The 16,487-nt window shown below is 30.6% G+C and overlaps 2 protein-coding genes across 2 annotated transcripts in view; one reads left to right on the top strand and one right to left on the bottom strand.

Annotated features, from left to right (window-relative positions):
• Nucleotides 1-16,487, top strand: part of LOC139519895 (erythroid differentiation-related factor 1-like) — a 495,405-nt gene that overhangs the window by 104,127 nt on the left and 374,791 nt on the right. The gene's annotated exons all lie outside the window — the stretch shown is intronic.
• Nucleotides 198-14,243, bottom strand: LOC139519894 (uncharacterized). Its single transcript, XM_071312185.1, has 9 exons — nt 14,126-14,243; nt 12,080-12,626; nt 10,837-10,979; nt 10,018-10,071; nt 8,255-8,506; nt 6,942-7,064; nt 5,882-6,133; nt 4,366-4,449; nt 198-1,395 (listed from the first exon to the last, which is right to left on the bottom strand). The coding sequence occupies exons 1-9, from the start codon at nt 14,151-14,153 to the stop codon at nt 329-331; spliced, it is 2,550 nt and encodes an 849-aa protein (XP_071168286.1). The 5' UTR covers nt 14,154-14,243; the 3' UTR covers nt 198-328.

Here is a 16,487-nt window from a genome sequence, read left to right as displayed (position 1 = left end):
ATTTTTTATTTTTTTTAGAAAACTAAAATCCACGAATTTAAAAACCAAGAAACTTGTAAATGTTGCTCAAACCATGAAAATTGATACCCACGAATTAAAGTACTTTCACAATATTTGATTTATTCAACTACTACTATTGTTGTTGTTATTGTTGTTGTTGTTAATACAGTATGTATCTTTATTCAATTGTGGCTATATGTGCTTGTTTAAAATTTATTTATATAATCATAGAAACTGCAATAAATACAATTGTAACCATAAAAAAATAAATAATAAATGCAAAACTGAAAATCTTAGATTCTCACATTTAAATATACTAATTTTGCTATCATTTTTCAGTGTCTAAATTTTGCATCACATGGAACAAATGTTCATTAATAATACTATTCAATTCCTGAGATATATTCATGAGAATCTTAAAATTTTCTTTGTCAGCCACAACTCCTGATGGTGTTGCCATTACATCTGATAATGTTTTGTGTACCTGGTTAATTTTCTGAAATAAAGACAGATCTAAAGGCATTGGCATTACTTTACATAGTTCTGTAAAACTTGATAACCAGTTATAATATTGTTGACTGTTGAAATCTGGGTTTGCAACATAATCAACTCCCTGAGTGTCATCATCTGCTGTGACCTCTATGATAGAGTCATTCCTTTCTTGTTCTGAAATGTCCTTGCCAATCACACAGACCTCCTCTGTAGTAATTGATTCAGACTGAATTACCTCCCCTTGATTGTAAGGAAACACAACAACTTCCTGGTTTTCAGATTCTGGAATAACACCATTTATAATTTGTAAATATTCTACTGGCACCTCTGACCCTGAAACTTCCTGAAAATCCTGAACTTCAGCAATAGTAATCACTGTTTCATCATCACTATTTTTAGTCTCAACTTTAATATTTTTACTACTATCATTTGTCATTCCTGAAATATTTTGCATTAGATCATCACTGTTTTCATGTTCAGTTTCCATGACAACTGTTTCAATGGCTGCTAATTCCTCTATATTTGAATCCATTTCAGCTTCTTGGGGAAGGCCTATATGAACATGTTGGACCATTTTATTGTTCAAGTCTTTAATTAATTTGACTATTTTCTTATCTTTTACTTGTTCAAAGTTGTCAGCTTGTGACACAGGAATAGTTTGACAATTTCCATCCTTGTATATGAATTGTAATAATCCATCTTTCTGAATGACTTGAACTTCTTCTTTCTGATTTGTGTGTTTCCTACTTAGATGAGTTTTTAGTTGTCCCCCACGTTTGAATGACTCAAAGCACAACTGACAAACATAAGGCTTTGCTCCTACATGTTCTTTCTCATGTCTCCTTTTACTTGACGGATCACTAAATTTGGCATTACAAACTTCACAGGCATAAGGTTTACGGCCTACAAATGAACACAATATGAGTATATCTTGGCATAATAACTATAAATTTCATTAAGATAAACTACTAATATTACGATTATTGTTTTTAACATCACATTTAGATTATCACATTGTGTAAATCAGTACAGGATTCTTATATAAATTGTCCTGATGACACCTGTCTTGAAGGCTAACATGTAGATATGTTTAATAAAATTGAAGACCATATGAAGTGTGTTGTATCCAGTGGATTGTTCATTAATATGCAGATTTAATCAATATTTTAAATATGTTGAGATATGCATAAGTCATAACACATTTGTACATGTATGCCATTTATCATTTCATTTTAAATGTTTCCACATGCTACAGTTGCTATACTATTTGGGGTAAACAAAGCAGATTTTTTCCTCTCTCATTATGGGGAATGTGCCCATGGGACACAGATGATGCCCCTTGCATATAAAGTTATAAAAGGGCCATAACTCAAGAACTGTTAAAGTGACGCTACTCAATTTGTACTTGATCTGAGTTTTGTGGTAATAAGCATTATTTCAAAGTTTCAAAACATTTAGTTTGGGCAAACTTGGGTTAGAGAACAAAAACTAAAAAATCAGCAATTTTTCCATTGGTAAAGTGGTATAACTCTAGAATGGTAAAAGTGACCCCACCAAAATTAAAACTTGATCTGTGTTTTGTGGTAATAGACATTCTGGAAAAGTTTCATAACATTTGGTTGAGGCATACTGAAGTAAGAGAACAGAATTTAAAATTTCAGCAACTTTTCATTTTGTAAAGGGGCATAACTCGAATGGTAAAAGTGCCTACACCAAAATTCAAACTTGATCTCTGTGTTTTGTCGTAATTAACATTCCGGATAAGTTTCATATACTTTGTTGAGGTAAACTAAAGTAAAAGAATGGAAACTAAAAATTCAGCAATATTTTCATTTGTAATGGGACATAACTCTAGAATGGTAAAAGTGAAACCACCAAAATTCAAACTCAATCTGTGTTTTCTCAATCTGCATAACGTTTGGTTGAGTCAAACTAAAGTAAGAGAAAGGAAACCAATTTTGGGACAGACTACGTACAGATGGACAAGAGTAAAACTTAATCCCCGCTCTTCTACGGCACGGGCATAAAAAGTAATTTTTCATAAGTTAAGTTATAGATATTTCATATCTTTTGAATAATTTTCCAATGTTTTGTAAATTATACCACAACTTTTGTTGAAAACCCCAGCCTTAACCTAAGGAGACAAGGTCAAGTAAGGTTGCCAGGGGGTTTCAACAAAAAGGGTGGTATAATTTATGAAACACAGCAAAACTATCAAAAAGATATGAAATACATGTATCTGTTTTAACCAATTGCAACTTGAACTGTTGAAAATATTTTTGTTTTGCATTAAAAATAATTTGATAAGATTCAGTAAAAATATATCCTTGGTTTGGGCTTCACATACAAACGCAGCCAACATTTACAACAAAATATGATAATGTAGAAAGAATAAGATGATTGTTATATGTGTGCGATGAAGAAGAAGACATTACCCTGACACAAATATGTGAAGATTTAGATATACAGGAAAAGACCTAATAACATGATTACAGACTAATGGATTGCAGCAAACAGGAAAATAATTTCACAAGGACAGTTTTAGGAATGACAGTTTAAAGAATGTTATTTGTCAGACTATAGTTATGCTGCATTGGAGATTAAAGCATAAACTGCATTGACTGTTCCCAGTTGAAAATGAAATTGTTTAGCTGTAAATGGTGACTATTTGTTTCATCAATCAACAATATTAAGTCAAAAATGTTTGTACTTCTTATCTTTAAGATTATGAAAAACTCAAATCTTTTTTAATTTATATGAAAAGCCAAAACCATAATTGAAAGCTTATTTCTAGATTAAGAAAAATGCTACGTAAATTGACCCTACCTAATTATTATGGTCTTCCGTGACATTTTTTTTAAGTAAGAAAACTCATGTTAAGTTGAATTGTCAGCTGCAGTCTAATCTTATCTATTTCCAACCTACATTTACATTTTTAACATGTCACCCTAAACATACTTTTTTTTATAAGACCTAATAGTAAATGTGATTATTTACCCTTTAGAATAAAAAAAAAATTTCCAGGCTAATAGTTTCGTTTATAGAGGAAAGGAAAGACACAAAAGATGTTGAAAGTTGACAATTGACGAGAATCCATGTATGCAAATTTTAAATTTTGTAGAGCAGCAAGGATGCATGTCAGGAGAAGTCAACATAAAGAAATTAAATCTTGCCAAAGCAGAATTAGAAGATAAAAGCTCTTTTCAGGGCTGAACAAATATTTCAAAAAGAATCTAAATTGTTATTACATAATAAAACTATGGTATAATTGTGTCAAGGTCAATGTTAAATAACACACTTGCTAAAAATAAACCATAGATAAATAAATGATAGCAGAGTTTGCTATGGTATAGTTTTTGGTTTATGTTAATTATACTTAATTCTGCCTTCATAAGTTTAATAACCATGGTATAGGAGCCTCTGGCTTTTGTTAGTCTTGTATTATTTTAATTTTAGTTTCTTGTGTACAATTTGGAAATTAGTATGGCGTTCATTATCACTGGACTAGTAGCCGCATTTTTGCGCCTGTCCCAAGTCAGGAGCCTCTGGCCTTTGTTAGTCTTGTATTATTTTAATTTTAGTTTCTTGTGTACAATTTGGAAATTAGTATGGCGTTCATTATCACTGGACTAGTATATATTTGTTTAGGGGCCAGCTGAAGGATGCCTCCGGGTGCTGGAATTTCTCGCTACATTGAAGACCTGTTGGTGACCCTCTGCTGTTGTTTTTTATTTGGTCGGGTTGTTGTCTCTTTGACACATTCCCCATTTCCATTCTCAATTCTAATAGGATGTACATAAACTGGACACACCTACATGTATAATCAGATATAAGTTGACTATAATATTGTTTGTCATATAATATTATAATTACCAGTGTGAACAATTTTATGCCTTGTTAGATCAGACTGATGAGCAAATGCTTTCCCACACTCTGTACATTTAAAGGGTCTTTCTCCTGAAATACAAAATATGATGCAAGCTAGACATAATGTTTTTTGGGTGAGGGTTGATATATTGAAATGTGATTTTCTTCATGATCCTAAGAAACACACAATTATTCATAAACAAAATGTTAAACAGAACAAAAATCTTATATTTGATTTGATAATTCATCCTATTCTCTTTTGGTCAAACCTCTGTGTTAAATTAAAAATTCCGTGAATTATTCATCTATAATCTTTTGCACATACCAGTATGACTTCATGATCATATGTCCTATTCTGGCGTCAGACTTTAAACATTAGATATCTAAAAACTTTTAAACTTTTTGTACGCTTCAGTGTCATAAAATCTTTGGTTTCGAAAATCAAATAACTTATAACTGAACTATTAAATCAAAAAAATGTCTCAGTTAAAAACTGTGTATCCACAAACTGTAAAATGAATTTATCTTATGAAAAGAAATTATTTCCAGAATTTTTCTTATGTATTCAATTGATTGAAACCAAATTATTTGGAATATTTTGTCCTATCAAATATTTGTTACTTTCCTTCTGTTAAGCATGATAAGGTGTCTATTTTTTGGTCTTAATAATTACAAAATCAATTCAACAATCAAAATTAACACATTATCATTACTGAGAAAAGAAGAGTAGCTTCTTAAAGGTGCACTATCTGTCAAATTTATGTTCATCAATTTGACTTAAATTCTCATATTTGATTTATTACCATGTCATGCAAAAATACTGAACTCCGAGGAAAATTCAATCGGAAAGTCCCAAATCATAAATTTCATTAAAAGTCTAAAATAAAATTTACAGGGCATGGACTTGATAATATGTAGCTTCGATTCTTCTGTATTTTAGTCGTTGCACCATCTAATTAACTATCAAGTTGACCTACGAAGATCTCCGATGGTCATATAAGCAATATTAACAAAAAAAAAGATATAAATTGAAAGTGGACCCGTGCAATTGGATTTTTCTAGTTCAGTTTAATTTCATATTATAACTTAAAAATATATGTTAATCATTGTTTTTACCTGTATAAGAATGTTATTTTGTGGATCGAATCAGTCAATCAAATGATTTACCTTTGTTTCACTTTCAATGTTGACATTATTTTCCTTTAAATAACTGAACTAGCACAATGCATGCATTATCCATCTCTAGCTAAGGGGTTAAATTGAAGTTCACATGAATACAGATTCAATGAGGTCGAATTACTCACTTGCAGGTTTATAATTCATCATCTATGTTTCTTAGCTTAATTACACCAAATAAAACCATACTGTCTGCTAAAAGCCAGTTATTGTTTCACTATTTCACTTTCATCATTGTTTATTAATGATGGAAAAATAATAATCATACTCTAGATTTTTTATCCCATAGCTAGTGCCCTTTAAGCAAATTATAACATTTCAAAAAGGCTATCATGAAATTACATACCAGTATGAACTTTCATATGTGATCTCAGATAAACGTTCTGTGAGAATTTGCGCCCACACACATGGCAGGAAAATGGCAGTTCTGAAGAATGTGTGAAGAGGTGCCTACGTAAACAGCTGACTTGACGGAAATTCTTTTCACAGATGTGGCACTGGTGTGGTTTCTCATCTGTATGCCTAGATATATGTTCCTGAAGGCTTACATTACTAGCAAATTTATTCTTGCAGATAGAACATTCAAATGGTTTGATACCTGAAGAAAAGATATGAGTGTTAAATAAAGTGACATATAAGATATTCTCATTTATTCAACTGGATGATCTATATCATAACACGCTGGTCTATTTTAATTCATTCACTCAACTATTTCTGCAACAAGCAATATCAAAATTTTTAAGATTATAATTTTAATGGTAGAAGGCCATGATACATTTGTAGTTGGTAGTTGAATGTAGTAACTAAAATCTGAAAAATAACCCAAGTGTTGAAATTTGATTTTTATGCTGACAAACTGTTTTCCCTAAACTGAATTTGAACTCACACCTTTGATACACTACAGCACCAATCACTTAGCCTCATGTCGAGCACTCTAGACCAGTTTACCACATGCCCTATATATAAATATATCTTCAATAGTTGTAGTGTTACCTTGTCACGTAAGGTGATTCTAGAGCTGCTTATGTGGATGTTATATTTTTTTCTATACACAATGTATACATTTATTTTACATTTATAAAGTGGCTAGAAAATCTATCTAACAATGTTCGAGTAGATCTGATTCTTTACTTCCTCTCCAAGCAGTACTGGAACCTGTACGTTTCACCTCTCACTTCCACATCACCGCCTGACATTGCACAGACTCATTATCTCCTCCTTAGTAACTTTGTTTTTTGTTTGCATGTTGCCCACTGTATCACCAAGTCAGAAACAAATGATGAACCCCAAATCCACTTTTTTTTTTTTTTTTTTTTAAATAAATGCAATATAATTTAGAATGGATAATGAGAAATCCTATTTATTTGCATGGCTATTACTTATCTATGATATTCATATAAACAAACCCATATGAGATAATCTGTGTCTTCTCAAACTTTCATTACTTCTAAAGGCTTTCCCACATCCATTAAAATCACATTTAAATGGTTTTTCATCTTCATGGATTTTTTCATGAGTTTTCAGATTTCCTAGAAATAAAATTAAATAAGGTTAAGAAATTGTAAACTTTAATAAAGTTTTCAATGAAGATGAGAACTAATTTTCATGTTGATGCCAATAAAACTTCATGATGAACTACCTTGTCAGTTGTATTTTCATATATATTTTATTATTATATTTTGAGTTATTCAGAGGGCATCAGGGGAGATTTGTATAGTCCTATTTGATTTTATCTTTAAATAAAATATTTATTATCATACTTTATTGTTGAATTGCTGAATCATGAAATTGGTATCAAACCTGTAGTTAAGCATAAAATGTCAAAAGTTCTCATCATAATGAAATTACAATGTATGTATCAAGTTCCATTTTGGTGTGACCACTACTACATGGCAAACTACCTGAACCAAAAACTCTAACATGAAACTAACGGATAAACAGAAATTATTATGTTCATTACTATCATACACAGGGGACAACAATCCTTATTGAATAACTATAAAATAAATAAGTCATTTCATCTTGTCAATAGCCCGGCCCATAACTGAGGGGGCAGGGCCAAAAAATCTCCATGGTAATGAGATGTGCCAATGCTAATATAACTGCATACCAAATATCTTTGACTTACTACTACTCAACATAAACTAGACCTAATCACAAACTAATACATTGTTGACGTGGCCGACGTCCGAAACAGCATACATGTCTTGCTTTTTGACTCTGTCAAGCGAGACAAAAAATTGATCTAGTTTTCAAAAGTCCGGTTGAAAACTGTATGAGGAGTTGATTACACAAATTTAATTTCTAAAATCAATTGGAATGTTTTACTGCCATGATTGTTATGTTAGATATTTTTATTATGATTTATGAAAAAGAGAAGAAAAATATATTTTAGGCATTTGTAAGTCTTGAAAGATTGATAAGTTTTATATAGGACAACTAATATGACGATTTTGCCTGTCTGACACCTATCATGTTAGATTGTCCCTGACAATGGGACAAACAGTAAGGTTGAGCACAGGACCTGTTGAACAAAAACTAAAGTAAGCAACAAATATGCTAATGATGCATTTTCAAATCTGGTTAAATATATTATTTGCAGAGAAAAACTTTCAGATCTGCATTTGAATTTTTTACACATGTATACAAAAGTCATCACCTACATGATGTAGGTCCAAGAATTTTTTCTGATGTATATAATACTAATGTATATAGCTACCTTTGGAAGAAAAGGTTTTACGACAACTATCACACTTAAAATCTTTTCCTACACCTCTGTTTTTTTCCCTTCTCTTCACCACTTGCTCTTCAGTTTGATCCTGGTTCTCACTACTTTTTGTTTCTGTTATCTCTTCGTCTTTTTCAGCATCACTTTTGGCTTCCTGATTAGCTATAGCTGTTGAAATAGTCTGTTGAACAGTTTCATTTAAAGACTCTAATGGCACAATCTGACTTGTTGAATTGCCTAAACCTGAAAGATTGTAAACAAGCTTACTTTAAACAACTTACCCCATTTGCTACAAAACTAATGTTGTCTATTTACTGTAGGCATTATGAACACATCAAATGTACATGTATTGTCAATGAAGTCACCAATGTACAATGTATGCTATGACACAAGTGAAGAAAATCAGATAAAAAAAACACACCAACAAAATTCTCTTAATGGAATAAATTATTAGATGATTGACCATGTATATATAAGACCATATAGATATTTCAAAGATATTTCTCCGCAAAGTTATTTTTTGTGATAAAAATAACCCAGAACATTTACAAGATTAACAGATCAAGAACTTAAACATTAAATAAGTTAGAAAATAAACAAAAGATAAAAAAAAGTTGTTATTTCTTACTTCTCTGGTACTTATATTGTTATCCGAATTTTGATTTTAAATTATTCCTCTTAAGATTTTATTTGTTTATGGCATGAACTTTCATGGATATAAGAATAATTATGATAATTGTTTCTTTTTGGAGACTTGTATTCCTAAACTTTTTTTTATCTGGTTTTACAACTGACTTTTGTGAATCTTTTTTTCCCTCCCAAAATAATTCTCATGAATTTTTTACTGTACAGCTTTATATATGGCAAATGTATGGTGCATGCTTATTACAGAGTACAATTTCAAAACCATACATATTTTTAAGTTTCAAAATTTTGTCTTTTTTGTGTAAAAAATGTAATTTCAATATTATTTGCAATTTTTTTTCCATTATAACTATTAAAGTAACAAGTACATAAATTAGCAATGTGTCCTATATCTATGATATATTTAACAAGAGAATAAGAACCTGCATCTGACTACTGAAATGTTCCTTATTGGAATTTTGAAAAAAGGATAATATAGAAATGGTAATTGAAATTAAAATACCTTCAAATGGTAAACAATTAACAGAAGCAACAATTTAACTCTTCCCTTTACTTGATCAAATCACCAACAAAAGTTGACTTGAACATTTCTAGACATTGGTTGAAAATTAGTCAAATAGAGGTGAAAATGTATAAACTGCACATAAAATAATCAGAAAACATATATAATTACACTTTAAACATGTTAAATCATTCTTTCTATAAAATATGACCTTCATGTAAAAATACTTTGTATGAATGCTTTAGCACACTGCTGTTTTTTGTTTAATTGATATGATATTTATTTGCACCACCAAATATTTTTTACTTTAATATAGTTTATTGAAATGTTAGTTGTTTCTCAAAACAAGTATCTTGCTGTACTGGTTTTTAATGCTGTATATAATTATTGAATTTGATGTTTGAAAAAAGTTACTAAAATTTTGCCTTTCAATACTGTACACAATAATATTTTTCTCAAATATTTTTCTCCTCAAATAAACATTTCTTCATGTTTCTAAAACAATACCTTTACAGTCCTCAGTGGTCTGTGATCACAACACATAACTGTTTAATATCTATTTACATTGTATCAGATTTATAATAATGTAATAACTATTTATAAATACCTGAGGATTGAATAAGAATGACAACTTCATTTGATGCTGATTTTCTAGGTCTCCCTGTAGGAAAAGTATAAAAAAATTAAATAGATATAATGTGTGCCTAAAATGTAAGGGACAACTGAAACTTGTGTCACATCAACATTTATTAAACAATGCCACATGTGACTTTTAAATTATTTTTTTTTCTCATCTGCCAGATATGCCACAAGGAGTTTCAGTATATTCAAGGCACCATTGGTCAGCAAGACTATAGGTATATACATGTCTAGTGGACCATTTCAAATACTTATGATGTATTTAAGTGATGTAACTTTTTCAAGTCCTTTTTTTTCATGAACCTTTATCATTTTTTGCATTTTTTTTTAAATGAGTGAACCCAATGTTGATTTCTGACAATTTTGGTGTAAATTTGGCTTAGGCCAAATGAAATTATATGTGTGGCTCCAGTTACATCCTTTTTAAAAAAATAGGGTCAGTAGGTCAGAATTTAAAAAAAAAAAATTTTGTCAAGATCCGGAAAAATTGTATGCCTACCAAAATTAATTCCGGTATTATAAATGGAAATTTGCCATTTTACATTTTTTTTGTATGCCTACCAAAATTAATTCTGGTATTATAAATGGAAGTTTGCCATTTTACATTTTTTTTGGTTGTTATTACAGTTCACAAAAACGGGGGTTTGAACTAGGGTCACCACAAATATATTTTTATTTGCCGTTAGCTGTATAGCAGGGTTCAATTGAGACAATTTATAGATTTTGAAATAAATAGCTCACATGACCAATTTAGTTAAAAATCATTACTTAAAATAAAGTGTTTTACCTCTTTTTCCACTACCAGGAGTAGTTGACTTACGAGCCACTGGTCTTTTTCTCTTCAAAGAAGATTCCTCAATGATGTCTGGATCATAATCAGAATCACTTTCATTTCCCTCTTCCTTGACTAAGTCAGGATTCTTATAATCTCTGAAAAAAAAGAAATGCATTCTTAATTTTCATGCCACTGAAAAAGGTATTGCTGAGACAGTAGAGTGAATCTATGGTAACATTGTAAGCCAAACATCAATCATGTTTCCTAAGAAAAAACAAGAACAGAATATCTATGGTCTTCAAACTTACAGAAGTTTTTCAGCTTATTTTCATATTATTAATGTATAATGTATGAAGTTTTAACATAGGAAACAACTACTCATTTTCAGAACCATAAACAATCTATAATTATAAGTATTGAAGGGTTTTATGATTATAGGTGTTGAACATAGCACTATTGACCACTGTGGATTCTTTTGTTTTTTAGGGTATCAAGTTTTGGAGATTGAGAAAAACTTTCATTTTCGTGGATATTTAATTTTGTGGTTTTGCCAAACTCTGGAAACAAAGCCTATATAAAATTTATAATTCGTTGAACAATTAAATTTGTGGTTCACCTAGCCGACCTGTATCCACGTAACCCGCGAAAAATTGGTATCCAACGTATCATAATGAATCCACAGTATATACATTTGAGTGTTTCATATTTTTTATTCTTTTTTATCATGTTTATAGCCAACAAGTGAAGATGGAGTGATTTTTTCTCATAATCATTGACACCGTACAGTGGCCTTTAATTGCTTACATCCATTTCATTGGAACTTTGGTGGATAGTTGCAATTGTCTAGTTAGCCATCATACTACATCTTATTTTTTGCAACAAAAAAATAGATCGATCAATATAAACAAGTTTAATTTTTATATTTTCTGTATACATGTACATGTACATATTATCTGACTATTTGCATACAACTAAACATGATCATGGTTGTAATTGGTAATTATCGTATCACTTATTATCAGGAAAATCAAGCAAAGGCAAGTAGAACTAGAGAATGTAAATGATAAGCTAAATCCAAAGCGTTTCTAGATTGATATTAAGCTGGCACTAAATGGCTTTGCATTTTGGATATATAATGGATCTATCATCATACAAACAATATCAAATTTGTAGGTCAACTTCAGTAATTTGGACTTACTGGTAGAGTCCAAGTAACTTATGATGACCTACTATTTTCCATTTTTTTTAAACTGACCTGAATTTAAATGGGATTACTCTCCTCCTTGCAGGAACTTTTCCCGACCTCCTCTCTATATCATAATCATTAGCTTGTACTGCTGTTTCTACTAGAGATTTGTCATCTTTTTTACTGTTAGTTTTCTTTGTTGCTTGATTTGATTTATTATCCAGTCCAAAGGTACCATTCTGATCAACAATCTCTTTGTTATCTTTGGAAACCAACTCTCTAGCTGAAACATTTTCAGTTGATGAATCACCAACCTCACTATTGAAAGTCACCAGATTACCCTCATTTGTACCTTCAACTCCAGACCCATGAACAATGTAAGCGGAGTGTCTGTTTGAATCTACTGGCAATGCATATGCTATTACAGTGGAGTCTCCTCCTGCAGTAATAACTTGTCCTGAATCACAGGAAGATTCTGAACTGTTGCATTTGATAATGTAACCTGATGCATTGTCTACTTGGACAGTTAATGCTTCATTCCCAGATAACTGAAGTTGATTTTGAAGTTCTTCAAGAGAGATGTACTTCTCGCCTTCATCTACTATTGAACCACCACCTGTTTAATAATTATACAATTGTAAATGTTTATTAATGTCATAAATGTACTTTCAAGTTATGAGAAACATACATGTACATGTAGTCATGGCTGTGACAGTCAGTCAGGGGTACTACTTTTACAAGTTAATTTTATTTACTTAAAGATAAAAAAATTATACACATATAAGTAAATAAATAATGTTTGAATAATCTCCCCTTAATTTTCTCAAAAATTTCCTTGTATTTATAAGTAAATTTTTCTTACAATCCCACAAAAATTCTCAAGTTTTATTTTTTTTTCCTTCAAACATGTTAATAAAAGAAAGGGAAATACCGTTATGTTTCCGATTTTGGTTCTGTTGTTAGGGATTTAGTTGTGAAGTTATTTAAGTTATGACGTCATATTCAATGTAAACAAAGAAATGCTTTCATCAGGTAACGTTTTATTCATATCAAACAATTATTAAAAATGAATTGGTATAATTTGAGTGCCAATCACACCAGACTGATAAATATATATTTTATTCAAACTCTCATCCAAACAAGACCGGAAAAGGAAGTAAATTTCGGCGCAAATGCACGGATTTTAAAAAGTCTGATAAAAAAGTTTGAATAATTTTCAGTTCATCATTGTTCATTAGTTTATTGAAAAAGCGGGGAAATTTTTCATATTTTTTTTATTTTTCTACCGTAATAGGGCCCCATGTTATCATTTTATACAGGTATAAAAACCATATAGAGGCCGTTTGTTCCAACCTATATATAAACGTATTTAAACTTTTGGTATTTAGATGTATTTTGCCTCCGAATGACCTTATATCACCTCCGAATAACCTTTTGACATCAAATGTTTTGAATTATGATGTCAAAGTTTACGGGAACCTGTGTGATTATACGTAATGGCGGACAAATTTGCATACAAGTGTAAATACGTCTATTGGATATAAATACACAGGCCAAATAATTATGACGTCTTGAAAGGCTATTATATTTTTTTTTCTTTGACACCTTACATTGTCGTAAGGTGTCAAAGAAAAAAACATATAATAGCCTTTCAAGACTCACAATTATTTGGACTAATAAATACATTGATCTTTTCCATGGACAAAGTCAACATCAATTTGAACTGTCAAACAAATAGGTTCGTTACAAGAGAAAACCTCGATTTAGTCTTACATTAGAGTGATTCTGGGAACATATCTAACAGAATATAAGTTCCCGGTTAACTGGCCACCCGTTGATTGATACTTAGACACTCTGTAGATAAGATTGAAACAACAGCAGGGGTCCAGTTAAAGTTCCCGGGTGATCCAAAATTACATTATAGTTGATACATGTACATTGACCATTTTTGTCAGTGTCTTTAGGGGCAACTAAGACCTTTGGTATAGTAACTCTGCCCTTGTTCTATAATATAGTTTGCATTGTATTATCTGACTTATCTTAACTGATAATTAGCTTTCAGTGAAAGCAGATTTAAACTGTCATAATAAGGATAAAACAGTCGCAGAATATTACCATCATCTTGAACACAAGCGGCAGCCATTTTGTTTCATTGGTAAGCCCTATTACCAGTAAGATGTACACAAATGTATGTAAACCACATAGCGACCACTGTTGGCTAACTGAAGTTGAACTGTTCCTCGGTTGTGAACTATGCCGCAATATCTGTCCCCGTTGCACAAATGTAAAATAAATGAACAATTCAAGAATTTTAAATGAAAATAGATAAAATATCTTAAGGAGGTAGGCACTATCGCTCGGGCAAAAATAATCACGAATATAACGCCTACCCATGTTAAAAGTACAATAAAGTATAGCTTAGCTTGCATCAATTATTTCATAAATAATATTTCAATTCTATCGTAACATCAATTATTTCTTAAATAATATTTTAATCTTATCGTAACATTTTAAAGACTTCAAATGACATTAGTAATTTGTTAACGTCATACTCTTAAAAAATTAATTGTTACCGTCAATCAATTGTTTTATATTATACTTATGTATACACAGTCACATTACCTAAAGATCTGTGAAAGGGTTCATTCAACCTATGCCAAAATTTTGAAATTTAGGTATAAAATTGTATGAAATTATGTTGGCATAGGATAAATAAAATATAACAGATTAAGTGTTATAAAAACAAAAAATAATTAGAGGCCAATCAATTTACAAACAGTTAAAAATTGGCGTTAAGTGTACACAAAACTTTTTTTGTTACTTGTAATAGTCAAAATAAAGGCAACTCTATGTGTTGCTGATCTCATTTGTATTAGAAATTAACGTAATAAAATAATTGATTATTGAAGATTGCTTAAGGTCCAGTGGCAACTATTTCAGGATATACCATTACCATGTGAATATAATACAATATATGATGAAATTTTTTTATGGTATTTAAAAAAAATTAGAACCACATCATCAAATGCATGGAAATAATGAATATAACCCTATTTAAAAACTTCTTCACATTGAAAAGTGTATTTTTTCACAGTTCAGTATTTATGAAATTATGGTGTTTTTTATATATTTGTTTTACTTATTATAAAAATGCTTTATTCTACCTTTCCATGTATTCTATTGTACAAATACATATATTTCACAAATACTGACATCAGAATGAAATAAAATTTAAATTTAAATATATATATATATCAGTCTAAAGATTTGCACAACGGTACTGATATAAGATGTTATAATACGAAAATGTTGTTATTAAATCGTGCTGACAAATAACTTGTGACACTTGAAGAAGGCCATTTGTTGAGCCGAAATATTTGTCAACACGATTTAATAACAACATTTTCGTATAATAACATCTTATATCAGTACCGTTGTGCAAATTTTTAGACTGATATATATATTATTTTTTGTAGTATACTAGTACTGTTTTAAAATATCATATTGAGTAGTGTACTGTATCATAATTATATGATCCATCGCCCCCATAAAATTTATCATTTATATTTCTCTAATTTTTATGCTATTTTCACATTTCCTGACCGGTGTGAGAAAAATATTTCTCCTCACTAGTGAAAAATCTGTTCTCGGCAAATGATTAGTCGAAATTTGATTATGACGTCAAAATGTTTTGTTTTCTTCTCAATTTTCCTATTGTGACGTCATGAAAAAAGGCGACCTTGCCCGATGACGTCGCATATAAAGAACACAAGTTTCTGAAAATCTTTGAAAAAGAATGATTAAAGTCATCAGAGAAACAGATTCCGACACTATAACTCGTGCATTACGATATTTCTCCACTCTCGACAGTTAAATTTAATTATTTAAAATGCTCGGCAAGCCTCGCGCTTTAAATAATGAAATTTAACTGTCTCGAGTGGAGAAATATCGTAACACACTTGTTGCAGTGTAGGAATCTATATATATATATAACAACATTTTCGTATTATAACATCTTATATCAGTACCGTTGTGCAAATCTTTAGACTGATATAATTTTTTCCTTATCTGCATAGTATCGCCTATTCTAGACGATCCGGTACATAGTAAATTTGCTGGTTGGTCGTTTTTATAGACTTTTATATATATAGATCTAACATTGTTGGGTTGATGTTTAGACGAGTTGTATATACATTATGTACACAGCCATGTATCACCATCATTGATGGCGATCCGATGGATACATCTGTTGTAGGGTTGTCACTGACTCAGACGTACTTATGAATATAATTATTTTCTGTGACTGTATCTTACATTAATTTGTAGGATCCTTTACTATAGATAATTTAGCTGATCTGTAACAATAACATCTTCATGCCTTATATATCATGTACTGTAGTACGCCGCTAGATTAAAACTGACGTGGAAAGGTAACACATGCCCACCGAAAGCTCTTTAATTTGAGAGCCCAGGTGGT

This window comes from Mytilus edulis, chromosome 4 (genome assembly GCF_963676685.1).
Source record: "Mytilus edulis chromosome 4, xbMytEdul2.2, whole genome shotgun sequence".
Lineage (NCBI taxonomy): Eukaryota > Metazoa > Mollusca > Bivalvia > Mytilida > Mytilidae > Mytilus > Mytilus edulis.
Note: the sequence above shows the minus strand (reverse complement) of the source record. Positions and strands in the feature narration are given on the sequence as shown.